Source organism: Sciurus vulgaris (assembly GCF_902686455.1).
Source record: "Sciurus vulgaris genome assembly, chromosome: 1".
Lineage (NCBI taxonomy): Eukaryota > Metazoa > Chordata > Mammalia > Rodentia > Sciuridae > Sciurus > Sciurus vulgaris.
This window is the reverse complement of record NC_136461.1, coordinates 156,410,430-156,430,102: the sequence shown is the minus strand read 5'-3', so window position 1 is coordinate 156,430,102 and position 19,673 is coordinate 156,410,430. Positions and strand designations below refer to the sequence as shown.

General features: G+C 38.8%; 1 protein-coding gene across 8 annotated transcripts in view; it reads left to right on the top strand.

The window, feature by feature from the left end:
• Window positions 1–19,673, top strand: part of TPD52 (tumor protein D52) — a 151,853-nt gene that overhangs the window by 96,292 nt on the left and 35,888 nt on the right. For 2 of the 8 annotated variants that reach the window (XM_079111052.1, XM_079111047.1), the window contains exon 1: window positions 13,451–13,702. The exons of 1 other annotated variant lie outside the window; for it this stretch is intronic. In XM_079111052.1, coding sequence (XP_078967178.1) covers window positions 13,567–13,702 — 136 coding nt within the window. In that variant the 5' untranslated portion in view covers window positions 13,451–13,566. Of the gene's footprint in view, window positions 1–13,450; window positions 13,703–19,673 lie in introns of those variants that run through there. 5 more of the 8 variants (XM_079111049.1, XM_079111048.1, XM_079111053.1 and 2 more) reach the window with 3 other exon arrangements.

Genomic DNA, 19,673 nt, shown 5'->3' with positions numbered 1-19,673 from the left:
GTCTTTCCTCTGCCAGTTCTTCTTCACAGGAAACATTTTCTGAACAAATCTGTACCTTGAGATTTTGATTGTGTCTTCCAGAAAGAGTATTTAAAAATTTTAACCACGAGTATTGCTTAATTATAGTTAATGGGCTCCCACACTTTCCCATTGCTCCATGTTGAACTTCTTATTTTGGTCTTTCTGGTATTAATTAAATTTTAATTTCTGTCATAACTTTTATGTGACTATTTGGGTATTTTTTATTGTGGTACAATGTGTATAACAAAATTTGCCATTTTAACCATTTTTAAATATACAGTTCAGAAGCATTTATTACATTCACACCATTATGAAGCTATCACCACTATCTGTTTCCAAAACTTTTTCATCTGGGGATACGATCATTTTAAAAGAGGAATTTAAAAAATCCATTTGAAACTCTGTTTGGCAGAATATTTCCATCAATCAGCTTATGCTAAATTTTGTTGCAGTTAACACCCCCCAAATCTCAGTGACTGTGGACAATGATCTTTATGTCTTTCTCATGTTATGTATGTATCATATTCCTTTGGCTACAACTTAGTCGCATGGCCACATCTAACTGCAGGAACCTGGGAAGTGTGCATAGAAATAAGAGGAAATTGTTCTGGTGATTAGCATTCTTGGTCATATTAAGTAAGATGATTAAACCATGCTCATAATTATCTTGGTCTTTCAGGGATGGCATGGCAGTAATTGCTTGGTTTCCCAGTTCTGGATACTTTCCAGGAGAGCATTTTTCCATTTCATGCTCCCTTCCTATCCATATTTCAGTGATCATATCCTTTCAACAGTGGGAGAGCTTCCTGGAATAAATAATGTGCTGTTTTGATAAATACCCTTGTGAAAATGACAGTATATAAAACAGAAAAGGCCATGAAGAGCCTTTACAATAATAAGTACAGTTGCTATAGTCAGATATTTAAAAAATTTCAGGACCTGACACCTCCTAGCCATTGAGTTAGTTTCAAGATAATGAGGTACTCTTCAACTTACTTGTAGCATTGGTATTCTGTTGTCTTTAAGAAGGAAAGGACGTGGAACAAACTATGTTATATGCATTTTTAAATCTGTCAAAATTAACCCCACTCTTGTGTGTAACTGTAATGCATTAATAAAAACATTAAAGAAGAAGGAAGAGATATGAAATTTGGAATTGGAGATAGCAGTTCCCAAACACATTACCAGGTTCAGAGACAGATGCTATAAATTTTGGCTTGAGACTCTGTTTCTTAATAAAATTCAGGAATAGGCAATATTTGTGCTGTGTATTTTTTAATGGACCCAGTGGATACAGCTAATTAGTTTATTACAAGCTTAAAAGTGAGTTCAGCTCTCTAGCTATATGACTTGCTGGTATTTTGAACATGTTTGGCATGCTTCAGCTTGCTGGTGATTGAAGTTCATGGCTAACATTAATTTTGAGTAAGTGCCTACTGTTCTCAAGAAACTCCCACTCCCTTAAGAAAAGTTTTTCATCTGAGCCTCCAGTTGCTGGGAATAGATGTGTAAGCATTGTACAAGTTTTTCCAATTAAAATTAGGTCTGCCACTGCATTCATTCCTTTAGGGTTCTGACAGTTGTGTTTATTATGCACCCTTATAGAGTGCTTTTTAAACTCAGTCAGCAAATTGAAATCATTCAGCTTAGATGGACCCTCTTCATCTTCCAGTAATCTTACCATAGAGACCATGGTGCTCTCAAATGCATTGTTAATACTCCTAGACAGGCCAGCTTTCCTTTCCATATTACTGTTCCAGTTTTTGTTTATTATTATTATAATTCTAGACTTGAGGTAATTATCCATAGAAACAACCTGTCCTGACATGACATATCAGTTTGTCCTGAACTCGCTTGCTTTGTGAGCTTTTGGGACAGCAGGAAAACAAAAACAAACATCAAAAAGAAAAAAAAAAATCTTCTTTGGCTATAAAGTTTTTTCTTTTTTCTTTTCTTTTTTTTTTTTTTTTTGGTGATGGTGCTGGGGATTTATTAAGTTGTTTATCAAAAATATACATTTAGGGCTGGGGAGATAGCTCAGCTGGTAGAGTGCTTGCCTCGCAATCACAAGGCCCTGAGTTCAATCCCCAGTACTGCAAAAAAAAAAAAAAAAAAAAAAAAAAAAAAAAAAAAAAAAAGAAAAAATACATTTAAAAACGATGAGATCATGTAGAATGACAGTCATGTACCAAATAATATTTCTTTTTTCGGGGGAGGGTTTACTGGGGAATGAACCCAGGGGAGTTTTTCCATTGAGCTATATCCCCAGCCTTTTTTCTGTTTTTAATTTTAAGATAGGGTCTTGCTAAGTTGGCTGGGAGTCTTGCTAAATTGCTGAAGCTGGCCTTGAACTTGTGATCCTCCTGCCTCCACCTCCTGAGTTGCTGAGACTATAGGCATGTGCTACTATGCCTGGCAAAAATAATAATTCAGTTAACTATTGCAGTGCTTTGTCTCTGGGATGTTCCTGAAGGACTCATGTATTGAAGGCTTGGTCACCAGCCTAGGGCACTATTGGGAGGTGGTGGAACCTTTAAGAGGTGGGGTCTAATGAAAGCAAGTTTAGATCATTGGGGGCATGTCCTTGAAGAAGATTAGGGAATCCTGCCCCTTCCTCTTTGTGCTTCCTGGCCCCTATGTGGTGAGTAGCTGTGCTCCACCACGCTCTTGGCTGCCATTTTTTCTTGCTACATACAAGCCCAAAGGGACTAAGGACTGATACCTCTGAGTATGATTAAAAATAAATCTATTCTCCTTTTGAGTATCTCAGGTAATTTGTTACAGCAATGGACATCTGACTTAGCACAAGAATGAACCACACATATGACAGCGGTTCCATAATATATCATCTCATGAGGTCATAACCTTAGTTTTTGTTAGTACATTCAGTGATGCTCTCACAGTGACCAAATCATGTAATTACATGTTTCCCAGAATATGTCCTCTGATTAGGTGACACATGACTGCAGAGTTTGCTCAAGCTGTCATCCTTGGGAAACTCAGCAGCTGTTAACTAAAGCTGGCCCTACAGGATCCAGAATCACCTCGAGCTTGTCTCAAAAGCAGAATCTCTGGTTCCTCTCCAGACCTTCTCAATCAGTCTGTAGCTCAGCAAGGTCCTTATGTGGTTCATATATGTGTGAAAGTTGGAGAAGTACTGGTTGGAGAACTTTGACCTATGCCTGTAATGAAGGAAACCACCAATTAGTTTGAGGAGTGACCATAAATTTTTTAAAATATGAAAATATGTATTTATTACCAGCAAAGTAGCATTTCCCACTGAGTTTTTATCAATTGCTGATATGTACATACACAATAGCTGGACACAATAATATTTTTCACAACTAAGGGTTCATACTTTAAAGAAAATGGGCAAATTTCCAAAAGACAATCAGAAAGCAGCAAGAAATCTTTCCTCTTTCAATATGGAATATATTGTAATGGAGATTCTTCAGTGCAAACAAATCAGTGAGATTTAGTAATCAAAAATGCTGGTAACCTAAAGGTTTTCAATAGCATTTTCTTAATCAAGTCAGACTTTCATTTAAAATTTTTACAGTTTGCATGTTAATTAAAAATCAAGATTTGTAGAAAACATGAAGTTTTAGGTGGCTGGTACTATATTGTACTTGATTTATTATTCTCAAATGTATTAAATGATGCATAATTTATCCTTCACAACTCAAAATTAAGTGTAAAACCAAAAGTTGACTTTGTCCAGTAGAGAAATATAAATGCTTACAAACGAAAATATGAAGTAATTGTTGGAATATGTGAACTGAAATTTTATTTCAATTTTATTTTCAAATATGCTTAATTTTAGAGCTTCTTTTTCACACTGAAACTTATTTTATATAAACAAGATGTCTGGTAATAATTGTCAATAAATAAGTTGCACCAAGAACATATTTGTAAAGTATAATGGAAAACAAAGTAACTATAGACAGTGATAACATCCATTTACTGTGTTACTATGTTACCAAGTTTTTCAGTGTTCATATGACTTGTTCATACTAGTAAAAATGTTATTTCAAAATATTTCATATGTCATACATTAGACTTAGTTTAGGAGGGGAGGGCTCTTTTAAAATATTTATAAGGAGTTAAAAAAAAAAACTTTTAAGAGAGAATATGCCTAAAGGAAAGGATAGAAAGAAACCCACGGTTCATTATTTTTTGACCTAATAAGAATGTAAATGTCAGTGGTTAAAATATATATAAAACTTGAGTTGAATGTAATTCTTCAATTTGTTCAGCCTAGCAAGTAAAAGAAAAAATAATAATTTTGTCTTTTTCAGTACAGATCCAATCTGTTATTCAGTCGTCCTTGGACCAGTTCATTTTCTTACAAGATATATTTTTTAAAAGAAGAGGATTTGTTTGGCACTGTTAATTAACATAACTCAGATAAATGATTTTCTCATTTAATTCTTTCAGGTTGGAAAAAACCAGATTAAAGTAGATTTTCTAAGATAATGGGTAGATCAACACTGTAAGGAAGGACTTCTAAGCTTAAAATGTAAAAACATTTTAGTTTCAAATAAATCAGTGCTTTCCCCTCACTCTGACACTGAGAAATTTCAGATACAAATTGTAGAAACCAGTATATGAAATTTTAGGGAAATCTTGCTAACAGTAACTATAAAAATTAAGAAATTTAAGATGAGAAATACAGTTGGCTATAAATTAAAATACAAAACAACCTCTCCCTCACCATCCCCACGTTACAAGGTTGTTCCTTAAAAACTGATTTTATTCTGTCAGTCTTTTGGCTTATTTCCCATCATCTAGTGGCCACCTTGTGGCATTTCAAAGAAGTCCTGCTAGCATTTTTGAAGCCCAGTGCTTTTTCCCCTTTGAAATACCATAAGACAGCATCAAGTTTCAAAATACTTATTTCAAAGGCCCCCAAAAGTCCATTTCCTGGTGGAGATAAGGTAATCTTTTTTAATAGGAAGAAATGAGTAGATGTGTGAGTGCCCATAAAACTTTAACTCAGCCTCTTTATCAACATGAAAAATGAAAAAATCTTTTTTCTTTGGTATATTGTAGTTAAAAATCTACATACATGGCAAATATCAAGTTATGTTTCTATTTTGTGGTATGATACCGAAACCTCTGTGAACAGCAGTGGCAAGAACATGTCTTGAGATGACTGAATCAACCAGGTAAGATCTTGTGCTTTTTGGAATTTAGTCTGACGTCCTGTGACAGAGAATACTGCCTTTCTTGAGACTTCTCAACAGGTGCTGACCTCTCCAGTTAAAAGCTTAACCAGAAAATATGTCTGGTGATAAGTCTAGGGAGGGAATGAAATCTCATTATGTGTCACTCTTGCTCTTTTTAATTAAAAAAAAAAAAAAAGTCTTAAGTGGGGAGAAAGCCTCTGGCCTGACAACTGACTTGAACTCAGTTACTCTTATTTTGACAGGGCAGAACATTCTACCTGAAATGTTAGGGTTCCTGCCAAATGAGAATTTCTTTGCAAGTCAGAGGGCCAGGTAAATGGATTTGTATTTTTTAAAGAACTCACTTGTCACTGAAGGAGTATTTGCATTTAGGTGTAAATAATTTGAAAATGTCTCCTAGTTTATGCATTTTTATTCAGGAGAAGGGACATCAAAGAGTATAGTTTTTTATTTGCAGTACTGGGGGTTGAACCCAGGACCTCAGGCATGCTAAGCCACTGAGCCACATCCCCAGCCCAGATAGATTTTTTATATTCAACTTTTAAGTGATACTTGGCATTGTAGACCTTGGGATGGAAAATAAAGGGGAAAAGTAATGGCATTTCCATGGGGAATATTTTTTCAATTTCTAATGGAAAGTTTTTAATTTGAAGGCTGACATATATTTTTACTTTTAAATTTTTAAAAATTTATTTTAAAAAACTTTTGGCACTGGGAATTGAACTCGTAGGTGCTTTATCCCTGAGCTACCACTAAAGTCCTTTTTATTTATTTTAAAGATTTTGAAACGGTATCTCATTAAGTTGCTGAGGATCTTTCAATATTGCCAAGTCTGGCCTTGAACTTGCAGTTCTCCTACCTCAGCCTCCCCACTCACTGGCATTACAAGAGTACACCACCAGGCAGGGCTCTCCCAAGATATATTTTTAAAAGGAAGCCAAAATGATTTAATCTAACTTTACTAGATTTAGGAATTGAAGCCACCTCAAAGCCTTCCTGGATATCTGACCTTACTGCACTCACCTTGTATTGCATCTTGTCTCTTCCAGTATACACACTTAAATTTTATTTTTTAAAACTTGTTTTCACTTAACTTTTCCCTTCTCTGCCCTCTATTAGCCTCCACATCCCCTTATCTTTTATCGTATCTTGTACTAAAACTTACACAAGGTCACTTGGACCCCAACTCCAGTGTCTTCATTCAGTCTCTCCGGTGTTTGATCTCGTCGATTCTGTCTCTTTTATTCCTGTGATATTGATCACTCTAGGTTTTCTTCCATGTGTTTTGCTTCTTGAGAGCACAGGAGCCAGACTGCATGACTTTAAATCCCAGCTTCACCTCTTCCTGCATGCCTGAGGCAAGTCACTTCACTTCTGTGGGCTTCGGTTTTCTCATCTGTAAAATGAGTGGGGTGAAAAAGTCTGTCCCAAAGGGTCAGTGAGAAGTGCGTTGAAGAATGCATCACACAGTAGTGGTTCCTTAGGGGTGAGTCATGGTTATTGTCATCGTTAAAGGGCATTTTCTGCCCTTGGCAAATTCCTGGCCATGCCTCCTGCTTGCAGGAGTTCACTGCTCCCCTGCAAAGGATGACCAGCAAAGGCTGTGGGGGTGAGACTGCTCTTCCTGTGGATGGCGGATCAGGCATTTCTTCAGTGGAAGGGGAGGCAGTCCTTTCAGCTCTCGGAAGTGGCTGGAAGTCAGGATGCGCCTGTGTATTTCAGTGGTAACCCAAGCTCAGTCCTGGCAGGCCAGTGACCCCATAGCTGCCTCTTCATTTTTACTCGGCTTCCTCAAGACTGCTAAATCTGATGTAGAGGAATTCTTTCCAGCCAGTTTTTAATTTCATATTTATAGAAAGATGGCAAGAAATAAGAATAGTATAGAGAGCACATGCATTCTCTTTTCAGATTCCCTCACTGTTAACGTTTTACCCCATCTGCTTTATCATTCTCTGTGTGTGTGTGTGTACACACACAGTATTTTTATTTTCTGAAGTACTTGAGAGGAAGTTGCATATTCCAGGGTCCTTTGCCCTCACTACTTCTTGTATTTCATGCAAAGGGCAGTATTCTCTTAAACGTAGTACAGTGATCAATCTCAGTAAATTGGAAATTGATATAAGACTTTTGGCTGATTCGCAGTTGTGGTCCAGTTTTACAGCCGATCCAGTAATGTCCTATTTTGTACAGTTTCTTTTGTTCCCTTGAATGAAAAATGAATCTAGGATCGGGTGTTGTTGTGTGTTTGTAATCTTCTTTAGTATGAATCATTTCATACTAAAGAAGCCTTTGTTTTTAATGAAGTCAATACGTTTGAAGAATGCAGCCCCCTCCCCTTTTAAAAATCGGAACCTTCTCATGTTTGATTTCACTGATGTTTCCTTATTAATAGATTCAGGTTCTGCTTTCCTGGTCAGAATGCCATGGAGGTTTTCAAAGCATCACACTTAAGGACACATCCATCTGCTCTCACTGGGTGATGGCAGTTTTGGTCAACTTTACCATTAGTATATTTTCTCCTTCTGATAGCTGATTAATGTGTGCATGGGGAGGGGCACTTTAAAACCACATAATATCCTGCTCATCATTGAAATTTCTTCCTGGATTTGGCATCCATTAATTATTCTTGCCTGACTCTTTGCAGTGATGGGAGGATGGCATTCTTCTGAAATTGTCTTCTTTTTCCCTCTTGATTTATGTTTATATTTATTATTTGCATGGATTCTTGGATTCCTCTTTTCCCAGTGATTTATAAACTGTTGCTGCCCCTAATTATTTTGGTTTGGTTGCCCTGCATTTGTTGAATGGACCCCTTCAAGCTGGCTGCTGTGTTGTGGCTCATGTACCTTACCCAAATACCTGTGACCTACCTCTGCTGTTGGGGCAGCTACATTGTCTCTCTTTGAGATGCCCTTTAGAGGCCTACCACCTTTAGAGATTGTATAGTTTTATTGAAAAATTACATATATATATATGTGTGTGTATGTATAAGTACACATGTATATATGTAAAATAATATGTGTGTGTATATATATATATATATACATATATACTTTTTTTTTGGTACTGGATATTGAATACAAGGAGACTCTACTGGTGGTATACACACACACACATCTACTCTCTCTCTTTCTCTCTCTCTCCATATATATATATACATACACACATACATACCCCCAGAATTTTATTTTTTATTTTTTACCTTGCTAGGTTGTTGAGGCTGGCCTTGAACTCCTGAGGTTATAGCTGTGTCCCATGGTACCCTACTGTCCTATTATTTAAAATCAGACTAGCCCTTAAAATGTCTTTCAGATTTGGAGAGGATGTATGCTGACGTATTTGAGTGACATTTTAGTAGGCAGAGAGAAATTTAATTTCCCATACGGTCATTGTACATACTCCCATGTCCATTTGCAGTATGAGTCTAATGGGTTTATGCCCTGTTATGTGCACGTAACTGGCTGTACCAGGTTGACCTCTGAACTGCCCATGGGTGCCCTCTGCTGGTTGTACAGTGCATGAGCACTTTTTGGGGAGTTCAATGCTGTGTTTCTGTTTTCCTTCTTTTGGTCGGTTGTTTTTCTCTTCAGTTTTTGCACAAGTATGGATCATAGAATACAACCTTATTTTGAACCTGCTTTGTTACTTGAAATATATTAAGAATATTTCCATGTACAAATAGATATATATTTAGATCATGTTAATATCTGTGTATTTTTAATATTACATGGATGTTCTTTTATACATTTAAATAATTGCATTTTAATAGTTATATTTGTTACCTATTTTTAAAATTTAAGGTAGCATATAAAATAAACATTCCTTGTACATCACACCATTCATATGTGACTTATTAGGTAGAGTTTGATAAGTGGTTAGGAATTTGTTAAAATATAGAGAAAGGAGAACCTAGAAAAAATTGTCTAGGACAGGTTTGGGTTATGTTCAAGAAACAGAAAAAGAAAATTTGGCAGAAACATTGTTGGATAATAGTTGGGAAATGTGGTTGGAAAGTAGGTATTTTGAACCTTTTTCTATTTAATTGATAAAATCAAATAGGAAAAGCAGAATAGAAATCTATTTGAACTTCTTGAATCACTTGAACTTCTGTCATTCCATTAACTTACCTGTTTCACTTTTCTCAAGTTTAGAATGTATGAATTAGGTTCTGATGGGTGATATGGAGAGCAAGAACTTGTTCTAAGAGCCAGGATGTTACTTAACAGCCCTAAACTTGTACCTAAGCACGTAGAGCAAAACTTGTAGACAGTTACTTAAATTTTAAATCCTCATGTTTATAAGTAAGGCAAATAATGTCTTCATAAGCCGTTATTGATTTTTTTCCCACTCCACGTTGATTGCAAGCCTCATTTCAGGGTAGGTGCAATTGTGTAGCCTGTGGCCCCAGAGGGGAGGCTGGCCAACAGGAACTTCACATCTGTGTGTCACTGCTGGGAGAGGGGAGGGCAGACTGGGAGGGCTTCTGAGAAGAGGTGGCATTTCTGCCTAACTCTTGAAGGATGCGTGACTTTGTCGAGGTAGAGGGTGTAGCTTATACTCAACAGAAGGTCAAAGACATGGGTTTGAGGAGGTGAGAAGTGAGGCAGTAACTATGGCTTGCATTGTATCTATGTCAGTATCACCTTCTAAGACCTGTGGCTCCAAAAGGAAAAACACTATAACAGAGAATTGTTTTTTTTTTTTTCTACCAATATTCAGTTACCAAATGCTGAATGTGTGGAGAAGGCCAGGCACCCCCATGAACCACTTCCAGTCCAGGGACATAACTCTGACGTGTGTTCTGGAAAACGGCAATTCATTCTTTCAAGTAATAATTAAAAAAGAAATCATTCTACTTCTAAATGTAAAATGAACAACAGTTGTAGTTGCCCCAGTTTTGGTACCTTTTAGGAAAAAACAATTCTCGTTGTTGTTGTTGTTGTTGTTAAAAAATGAAACTTTAAAAACCCTAAATAAGAAATGCAAATCAAAACTACCCTAAGATTTCATCTCACACCAATTAGAATGGCGATTATCAAGAATATAAGCAACAATAGGTGTTGGCGAGGATGTGGGGAAAAAGGTACACTCATACATTGCTGGTGGGGTTGCAAATTAGTGCAGCCACTCTGGAAAGCAGTGCGGAGATTCCTCAGAAAACTCTGGAATGGAACCACCATTTGACCCAGCTATCCCACTCCTTGGCCTATACCCAAAGGACTTAAAATCAGCACACTACAGAGATACAGCCTCATCAATGTTCATAGCTGCTCAATTCACAATAGCCAGACTGTGGAACCAACCTAGATGCCCTTCAATTGATGAATGGATAAAGAAACTGTGATATATATATATATATATATATATATATTTTTTTTTTTTTTTAATATTTATAAATATATATATTTATTTATATATATTTATACACACACACACACACACACATATATACACACACACAATGGAATATTACTCGGCCATAAAGAATAATAAAATTATGGCATTTTCAGGCAAATGGATGAAATTGGAGAATATCATGCTAAGTGAGATAAGCCAATCTCAAAAAACCAAAGGACAAATGATCTTGCTGATAAGTAGATGATGACACATAATGGGGGGGGGTGGGAGAAAGGCGAGAATGGAGGAAGGAGGGACTGTATAGAGGGAAAAGAGGGGTGGGAGGGGTGGGGGGGAGGAAAAAATAACAGAATGAATCAAACATCCTTACCCTTTGTAAATGTATGACTACACAAATGGTAAGATAAAGATTGCTATAAGTGGAGTAAAACATGAGAGTAACAAAAAGTAAAATAAAAACCAACCATAAATTGAGATGAATATGAACTACCTTGGTGCATGTAATTGTTATACAGTGTGTTTTAAACAACTTTTTCATTGCTAGAAAAACACTAGATACACACTGATTCTTTTTTTTTAATGCTTAAAATACATTGGGTTTCGTATTTACTTCTAATTCAGGGACACTGTATCAAGTTCTTATTTTCTCAGGTAGGACATTCCCTTTTTTGTTATGCATTATGCATTTTTCCACTGTGAGAAAGAATATTTTTATATACGAAGCATGGATATACAGTAATGAAGAGGACTAATACCAGAAATGACTATATAACATCACTGAAAAATATTTACAAAATGTTTAGTGAAAAAGAATACAAAATTGTATGTATACAAGTTGCAACAGTTTTACAACTCTCTCTATATATAGTTTGGTAAGGGAACATAAGGAAATTCAATTTTGTTGGATAAGAATGGTATATAATTGTGCATAATATTTCTAAATTGTTTATAAATCATTTTCCAGAATGTCTTACTAATAAAAGTGTAATATGATCACAGTCAAGAATTGAATTGTATTATGCGGTAGCACCTGTTGTAAGATTGGGAAAAATCTCTGTACTAACATATGAAGGCAGGCACTTAAAATGAGCCATTTCAAAATAATGAATATTCAATACTCTTATTTAAAAGAAAATAATGTCAGTTATCTGACATTTTTCCTGATAGAAAATACAGAAAAGCACAGATATGTAAAAAATAATCTGTTCTCAGTTCTGTCACACAGAGATGACTACTGTTAGCATGTTGACCTATAGCTTTTAATTATTTCTTCTATCTACACATTTATATGTATGTATTTTTTCATACTGGAGGATTTGAAATAGGCTTAACTTTATTTTGTAACTGCTGTTTTTAAGCAGAAAATTTGATGATTTTTTTTGTCTTAGTGATTTTTTAAATTTCTTTTTAAAATATTTTTGTTCTTTTTTAGCATACATGACAGTAGAGTGTGTTTTGACATATAATGTATACCTGGAGTGTAACTTATTCTAATTAGGATCCCATTCTTGAGTTTATACAGTGTGTTTTAGGTAGCTCTTTCATTATTGAAACCAGAAGACCTGACAAGAACAGTTTTAGAGGAGGAAAAGTTTATTTGGGGCTCACAGTTTACGAGGTCTCAGTTCGTAGGCAGCTGGCTCCATTACTCTGGGCCCAAGGTAATGGCAGAAGAATGTGGTGGAGGAAACCAGGTCAGGAAGTAACCACCAAGGAGCAGAGACTCTTGCTCACCATGGACAAAAGATAAACCTCAAGGACATGCCCCCAGCTACCTACCTCCTCCAGCCAACCCCTACCTGCCTACAGTTACCACCCAGATAATCCCCATCGGTGGATTAATGCATTGTTTAGGTTAAGACTCTCATAACCCTGTCATTTCACCTCTATAAAGTTTCTTGCATTGTTTCACATGAGCTTTTGGAGTGACATCTCATATGTAAACCATAACACAGTGACAGACTATTGCCTTTTAAGGGGTGCAGTGGGTTGCCTTTATTTTTACCTGCTTGGTATTAGAATCAGCAGGAACTGTAAATGCTGTGCTTAAGCAAAGACCATGCATAGGTGAGCATACAAAGATTCCGCTAGGAGCCTTGTGGTAAGGAATTTGGTGACTTGGGAGTTTTGTACTACAAGCTAATTGTGGCCCAGTTGCTGGAGGGTGGGCTATGCTAAGGGAAACAGGTTTAATGTAGAACCTGCAGAGCCATGACCTTAGTCAAAGGGTCAAGAAGACACGGGGGCTGCACCTTCAAAGCTGTTCATCTCTTTTCAGTGCAAGTAACTGAAACACTTCATCCTTCTGAAAAAGGAAAGAAAGGGAGAAAGAAAAGATGGATTGAAATTTTTATGACAGTAATGTGACTCTGCTTTAGATCAAGTAATGATGAAAATATAGTTTTATTTTTGTACTAGGTTATGCTTAGAAAGCCGGTGAAGCTTGACTTTCAGAATTCATTGGTAATCCAGAGTGAAAAAAAAAAGTATCACCCAGATGGCAGTTGCAGGAGATTACTGATTGATAATCCTTTCTTGTCCTAGAAGATTAAGTCTGCCTGGTATAGTTGTGGTCAGCTGACTGGTTTTTAAAAGAATAAATTGTAGTTTCTTGTAATTCTGCCAGAGCCTGACGTTGGCTTGAACTGTTTGCACATCTAGTGCTGCTGCAGAGCCTGACCCTCCTTTATTTACTGAAGCAAGCTCCACTCCCCTGCCCAGGTTGTTCTTTGTTGACCAAAATTAACAACAGGTGGTGAATAGAGCCCCTCCTAAAGGTGCTCTGGAGAAGTCATTTATGAAATAGGCCTGCTTGCCACAAGGGAAGGGTTCCCAGAAGGAATTGCTGCACTTGGGCCCGGAAGCCAGGGCGGGGCCTCTAAACTGGGGTGATTTTCTCAGTGAGGGTGCAGGGTGCAGAGCGAATATGGCCAGAGGGCTTGTAACTGAAGAGTAACCTCCGGTGGTAATCAAGCCATGCCTCCTGCCTTTGTCTGGAATGGATTGTCGAGACATGGACTTATATGAGGACTACCAGTCCCCGTTTGATTTTGACACAGGAGTGAACAAAAACTATCTCTACTTGTCTCCCAGTGGGAATTCATCTCCACCTGGATCACCTACTCAGAAATTCGGTAACTATTAATTTTGTAACGTTAGGGTTGTTCTGATAAAAGCTGCACATAACTTGAGATTAACCTGGCTTTATGATTTTCAGTGTCAAGATGCACCAGGATGTTGTTGTGTTGTACCTAGTTTACAAAGTTGTTCAACGTTCAAAGCCGGGAGAGAGATGGCCTGTTAAATATTAGAATGTATATGTATTGGGAAGTAGGTTTTGAAGTTAGTAGTGCCATTTCTGTGATCATTAGAGGTCTTCTGATCACTTTGAGCATGTTGAGTTGATAAGTAACAGAAAAGGAGGAATCTGAAGGACTTGGTTTCCAGTTGCTAATGTAATTTATGGAGACCACCTTTGTTTTCGTCTTTGGTCAAATGAGGTATAAGTTTGTGAAGCACTGACCAAATTCAAGGGCCTGCACTAGATGTCCTGGAGTTTGTAATGGAAGATTGAGAACAGTGTACAGAAATACCTAGGCAAGAGATTTTTTTAAAAAAGAAAAAATCGCTGTACCTTTGAAAGCAGTTATTCCCTCTGATGCGCCAGGATGAATTTTCCTGAAGTTTGGAGCCCCACCAGGATCACAGGACAGCACCAAGCCAGCGGCAGCCTTAGCCATTGCTTTGTCCAGGGTATGTCCCTCATTTTACAGCCTTTGCTATAAAATGGGAAAGAGACCTCCTCTTAACTTGCCAGGGAAGTAACCAGGTTTTCCCTGAAAAAGTTAATTATTTCCTTGTTAGTAGAACAGGTCACATTTTGTTCTTTTTAAGCATGGAACGTGGAAAACAAATGGTAAAGGATACAGTATGAAGCTAGTTATAAGCATCTGAGCTTTGTGTATTTGCTGACCACAGAGTGAGATAAAGCAACCTGCCTTTAACTCTTGATTGCAGTTGGTAGCATAGCCACTTTTGGGGATGCAGTTTGGATTTCTAGGAAGGGAAAAAATACTGACAAGAACAGAAAGGTCAGAGCTGGTTTCTAGGGCTGGTGGGCTCATGCCTATTGGGGGACTTGGATTTTCAGGAAGTTTTCTGCTTTGCTGACCTTCCGTTGTCTGTGTGGTCCACCTTGCACCTCTGTCATACAGCGTGATGATCAGGCTTCCTTTTTGCCCAGCCTCTAAAAAGACGGTATCATCCATTTAGACTTCTAAGTCTTATCAGAGCTGCACATGCTGCTGGAAAGTTGGACCTCTGTAATAAAACCTCAGTGATAAGGGCTTTATGTACCCTGGAGGAGCCAGGTCTGCAGCTGCTGCACTTCTGGGGTGTGAGATTCCTGGGAACACTTGGGCTGCTTGTTTCTTGTCATTCTTGTCTTTCACTTTCCTGGTTCCAGTTCTGGCTGCCTTTGAATGTTTTCTATCAAAACAAAGGCAGTTGTAGGGTTGGGTATGCCTTTAGGCAAGTTTTGAAAAATTGTCTTCACAGTTACTAGTAGCAGTCTGAAAGAGCTTGGGGTCATGGGATTTATAAAACAAATGAACAACAAAAACTAAAAACTCCAATAACTGTTGGTGCTCAGATTAAATAGTTTGTATTAATTAAAAGGAGAGTTTGTATTAATTAAAAGGGTGAGCAAGAAAATGAGCAGAAACCATCACAAGAGGCCATCTGGTAAGAACACCGTGATTCTAAAATAGCCAAATAAAAGTGGGACCTGGAACAATGATTATCAGTCTCTGTACCTGGGAACTGTTCTGGCACAAGAGGCCAGCAAACCTGTCTGAACTTCAAGCTTGCTGAGTAGACGGAATGAAAAACTTCTTTTCTGTGTCTTTGTACTATTTGTATTTCTGTTTGGAAATTCTTAGGATTTATATGGATGAATCTGTTTGAAAGTTCATATGGCTTTCAGCCACTGTATTTTCTTAATCAGACAAGAATTGTAGATAAAAAGAGGACTGATATGAAAAGGCATCCTACTCAGAGAAGTTGTGAACACTGATCTGAAAGAGCATATAGATATTTATGCCATCTTGGGGCAAATGAGAAAGTAATGAGATTCAGTCTATGGGCAGGATGTTCCTAAGAAGCACCCGCAGTGAAGAGTAGGAGGTGAGCCAGTGGCCAGAAAGAAAAGAGGCCTTTTATCAGGACTTCTGACCTGTTTTGGAACCAGTGACCCACATTCAGAAATACCTTATCCCTCTTGACCCTCCTAAATACAAATATCTATCAAGCTATGAGACCGCTTATCACACGTAGCAATACGTGTGATGCACTCTGGTATTTTATACTCTTCTGTTCCATTTCTTCTCCTTAAAATGCTTATCAGGCACTAGTGCTAAATGAATTTCACCACCTATAGTTTGAAAACACTGATGTCTATAGTAAGATTCAGAATCTGGAGTGGAGGCTCCATGAAGGGATGTTAGTTTGTCTTTTTGTTGTTGTTCACAGTCATTTCCCCAAGCATCTGGAACAGTACTTGACATTTGTGGCTCAACAGATACTTTGTTGAATGAATGAAGGAGTGAATGAAGCTGGTAAGGACTAGCTCACACTCAGGCCACTTTACAGATGTGAGCACTGAGTGCGAGAGGTACGTCCGGTACCTTCAGATCACAAACTCCAGCTGCCTAAGCAGGGCTCTCGCTGTTCTCAGCTTTCAAGCCAGGGTTTGGTTTTGGACCTACAGCATCGCAGCCTCTCTGGTGATGGATGTCACAGAACAGGTTAGTCATTCAAGGCACAGCTTCTCCTTAGGTCAGGAGTTTTACTCTGAGGTGTTTTGCTGGTTCTTTATGTGCTGTGGGGACCTGAGCGCTCCATTCCACCTGTGGACAGCCTTCAGCAACGGTAGTCTCATGCCTGGTGTCATGTGCTGCCTTTTTCTCTTCCATTCTAGGAACCTCTTCACCCCTGTAAGGATCATTCCCAGATGTTATTTATGTAGACGCTCTCTTTGTCTTGAGAGTTTTCTAGGAATCCTGAGGAAGATGGATCTGACTTTTCATTCCTTTGGCTGTTACAGGTGGCTTTGGAAATTATGAGCAATTGATTAAAAAAATCTCAATCTAACACTCTGAGAAGAGTAAAAAGTGAAACTGAAAAGCCTGCCATACTTCTCTTCATTCTGTTTTGCTCTTCTTGATTTCTACTCTTTGTCATTCCCACTTCTTTTTAGGGAAAGGGTTGTTGCATCTTACAAGTTTTCATGATTGCAAAGGTCTTAAAAAACACATGTATTTTACAAAATCAAAACCAGAGTAGAATTGAAGAGGTGGAGAACTCTTTAGAGAAGAAATTTAAGGATGGAAGAGGCTCCTCCTCTCTGGGGACCCCCACATTCTCCACGGTTGACCTGTCTCTCCTCTGCAGTGTCCCAGCTATTAGTTTTACACTTGGTTTGGGCAGAGGAGAGTGGACTGATGAGGGGAGGAGATGACTTTGAAGTAGCTGAAGGTTTTCTTTCCTCCTTTTTAAAAAGATGAAACAGATTTAAGGTCGGTTAGATTATCTGGAAGGAGCAAGTAAAGCATTTGAAAATATGTTCTACCTTGGCGAGCTTTCCTTCCTCCTCCACTCCTGCAGTGGTGTGGGTGTGGGGCTGGTGCTGGTGTCCAGTGTGTGGAGGCCCCGATGCTACCCAAGGTAGAGCTCCCGGCGTGGAGTGAAATCTGACTCGAGACATCTGTGCCGTGTTCACTGAAGTTTTGGGAGGTGACTCTTTCTTGGGTGGGAAGTTGACAGCTGTCCAGGACCCTGCTTTCCTGCTCGGTCCCAGGAGCCTCACCACTCTCTGGCTCCCAAGCCCTCCTGTCTTCTTTTGCCTTAGTACCCACCTTTCCCCTCTTTCTGTTTCCTCTCCTCCTTAATGATCCTGACATCCCTCGGTTAAGCTCTCGGGGTTCCCAGGTGGAGCGAATGGAGTTTTCTCAGCTTTGCTCTCCGCTGCTCTACAGTGATTGGTTTCCTCCCTCAGGTTTTACTCTCCTCATCGTGGACAAACAATGGGGAAATGACAGCCTTGAGAATCCAAAGGTCCCAGGGCCCTTGTTTCCATGTTGCCTCTTTCCGAAGGTGATCAGCTGCCTGGGTCTTCAGATGTCTCTTGCCTTAAGTCAGTGGTTCTCACCTAGGGCACTTTTGCCCCCTGGAGGGCATTTGGTTGTCACACCTGGTGTGGGTGTGAGGCTGGTTCTGGTGTCTAGTGTGTGGAGGCCCCAATGCTACCCAGGGTAGGCTCCCGGCATAGAGTGAAATCTGACTCGAGACATCCGTGCCTGTGTTCACTGAAGGGAATGCCTTTGCGAGGGGACCTCCACACATTCCTCCTGCTTCTTCTGGAGTTTCATTACATCCATAAAGAGCAAGGTGCAGAGAGCAGGAGCCCAAGCACAGACCTGTGAGGGGAAACATCTTTATCTTGTGATCTTTTGGGATATTGCCACTAAAGATACTTCAAACTCTGTAGTATCTCTCTCTGTCTCTAGGGCTACAAAGGTGCATATTTCTTCTTGTTGGTGCTAAAATAAAACAATCCTAGACACTAAAGTTTCTTACTTAGACTCTGGACTTAAAGCCATTGTTACCTCTTTGAAGAGTGTGTAGGACAGGGGGTATATGATTTTATTTTCTAAAGAAACTTTCAACACTTAATTATACATCAACATACTCTTTCTCAGGTAGATGGTGTTAACACTATGACCAGATATCAGATAGGCTGGTACTTTTTGCATCTTCTTTCCTCCCAGTTGAACCTTGTTAGGAGCAGCTGATATAGCCCTCCTTCTGTAATGTCACTTGTGCTCTGCCTGTGTAACCATCACACATTTGCCTTGGACACACTTCTCAGTAACACAAAGGTTAGGTGGCCTGTCCAAATAGTAAGCTTCAGATAGTTGAGATATAAGATAGAGGTTTTGTTGCTTTAGCAAAGTGACATTTTATGTCTATTTTAAATAGGAAAGCCTTTGTTGGTGAAAGCAGCTAAGTGAGAATGTCATATATAAAATCAAAGTCTCAAAATTTATGGTAGACAGTAAAGCCAGACTGGGTTCTTTATATTTCCCTCTGGGTTCTTTATATTTCCCTCTGAACCATGTACCTTCTTGTAATTCATTTATTTGGAGAATGTGAACATCTGTGTGCTGGGTACTTTGCATCAGAGACTGTGCTGGGGCTACAGGTATGGGACTGGAACACAGAAGCCAAGCATTGCTCAGTCTGGGCCGGGTTCTAGTACTGTAGACATTACTCATGGGTTGTTGAACTGAGTCAGGCATGCTTCTCAGCTCGGATCACAGGGTCCAGGGGAAATCCTCCAGGAGCAAGAACACTTAAAATGTTATGGGAATGAATAAGAGTTGGAAATAGGGGTTTTCGGGCAGAGAAGTAACATGTGCAAAAACACCAAGCAGGTTGAGAAAGAGAGGTGATTGTACAGTATTGTGAATACAATTAATGCCACTGAATTGGACACTTAAAATGGTTAAAATGTTACATGTTATATATTGTAACATAATAAAAATGAACCCCAAACAAGTATGGGAGGTAGGTTTATGCATATGAATATATTCCTTAAAATAATCCCAAATTGCAACTCCCTGGATGAACTTTGGATTGGAAGATGTGGTGAGAGTGGGCAGTAGCAGGAGATGTAGTAGGTGAGTTTCAAGAGCAATGAGCTCAATTTACTTGAAGGTAGGAGGCCATGGAAAGATTTAGGTCAAGGAGCGTCATGGTCAGACGCCTACCGTAGAGCGAAGCTCACTCTGGAGACCGGGTGGTAGATGGATTGTAGGGGATGGAGACCAGTAAGGCACCTGGGAGCAAAATCTAAGGAGGAATTGGTGAATTGAGGCAGGAGTGATGGGGTTGAAGGTGAGGAGTGAAGTAGACCCTTGAACAGTGAGATGAAGTGACCTCTCAGAGAAGTAGGAAGAAAAAACTCAGGGAGCGTGGGTAATGTGAGGTGTCAGACTGGAACTCATGTCACATGCCTTGGAGATGCCAAATGAGACCATGACTGAG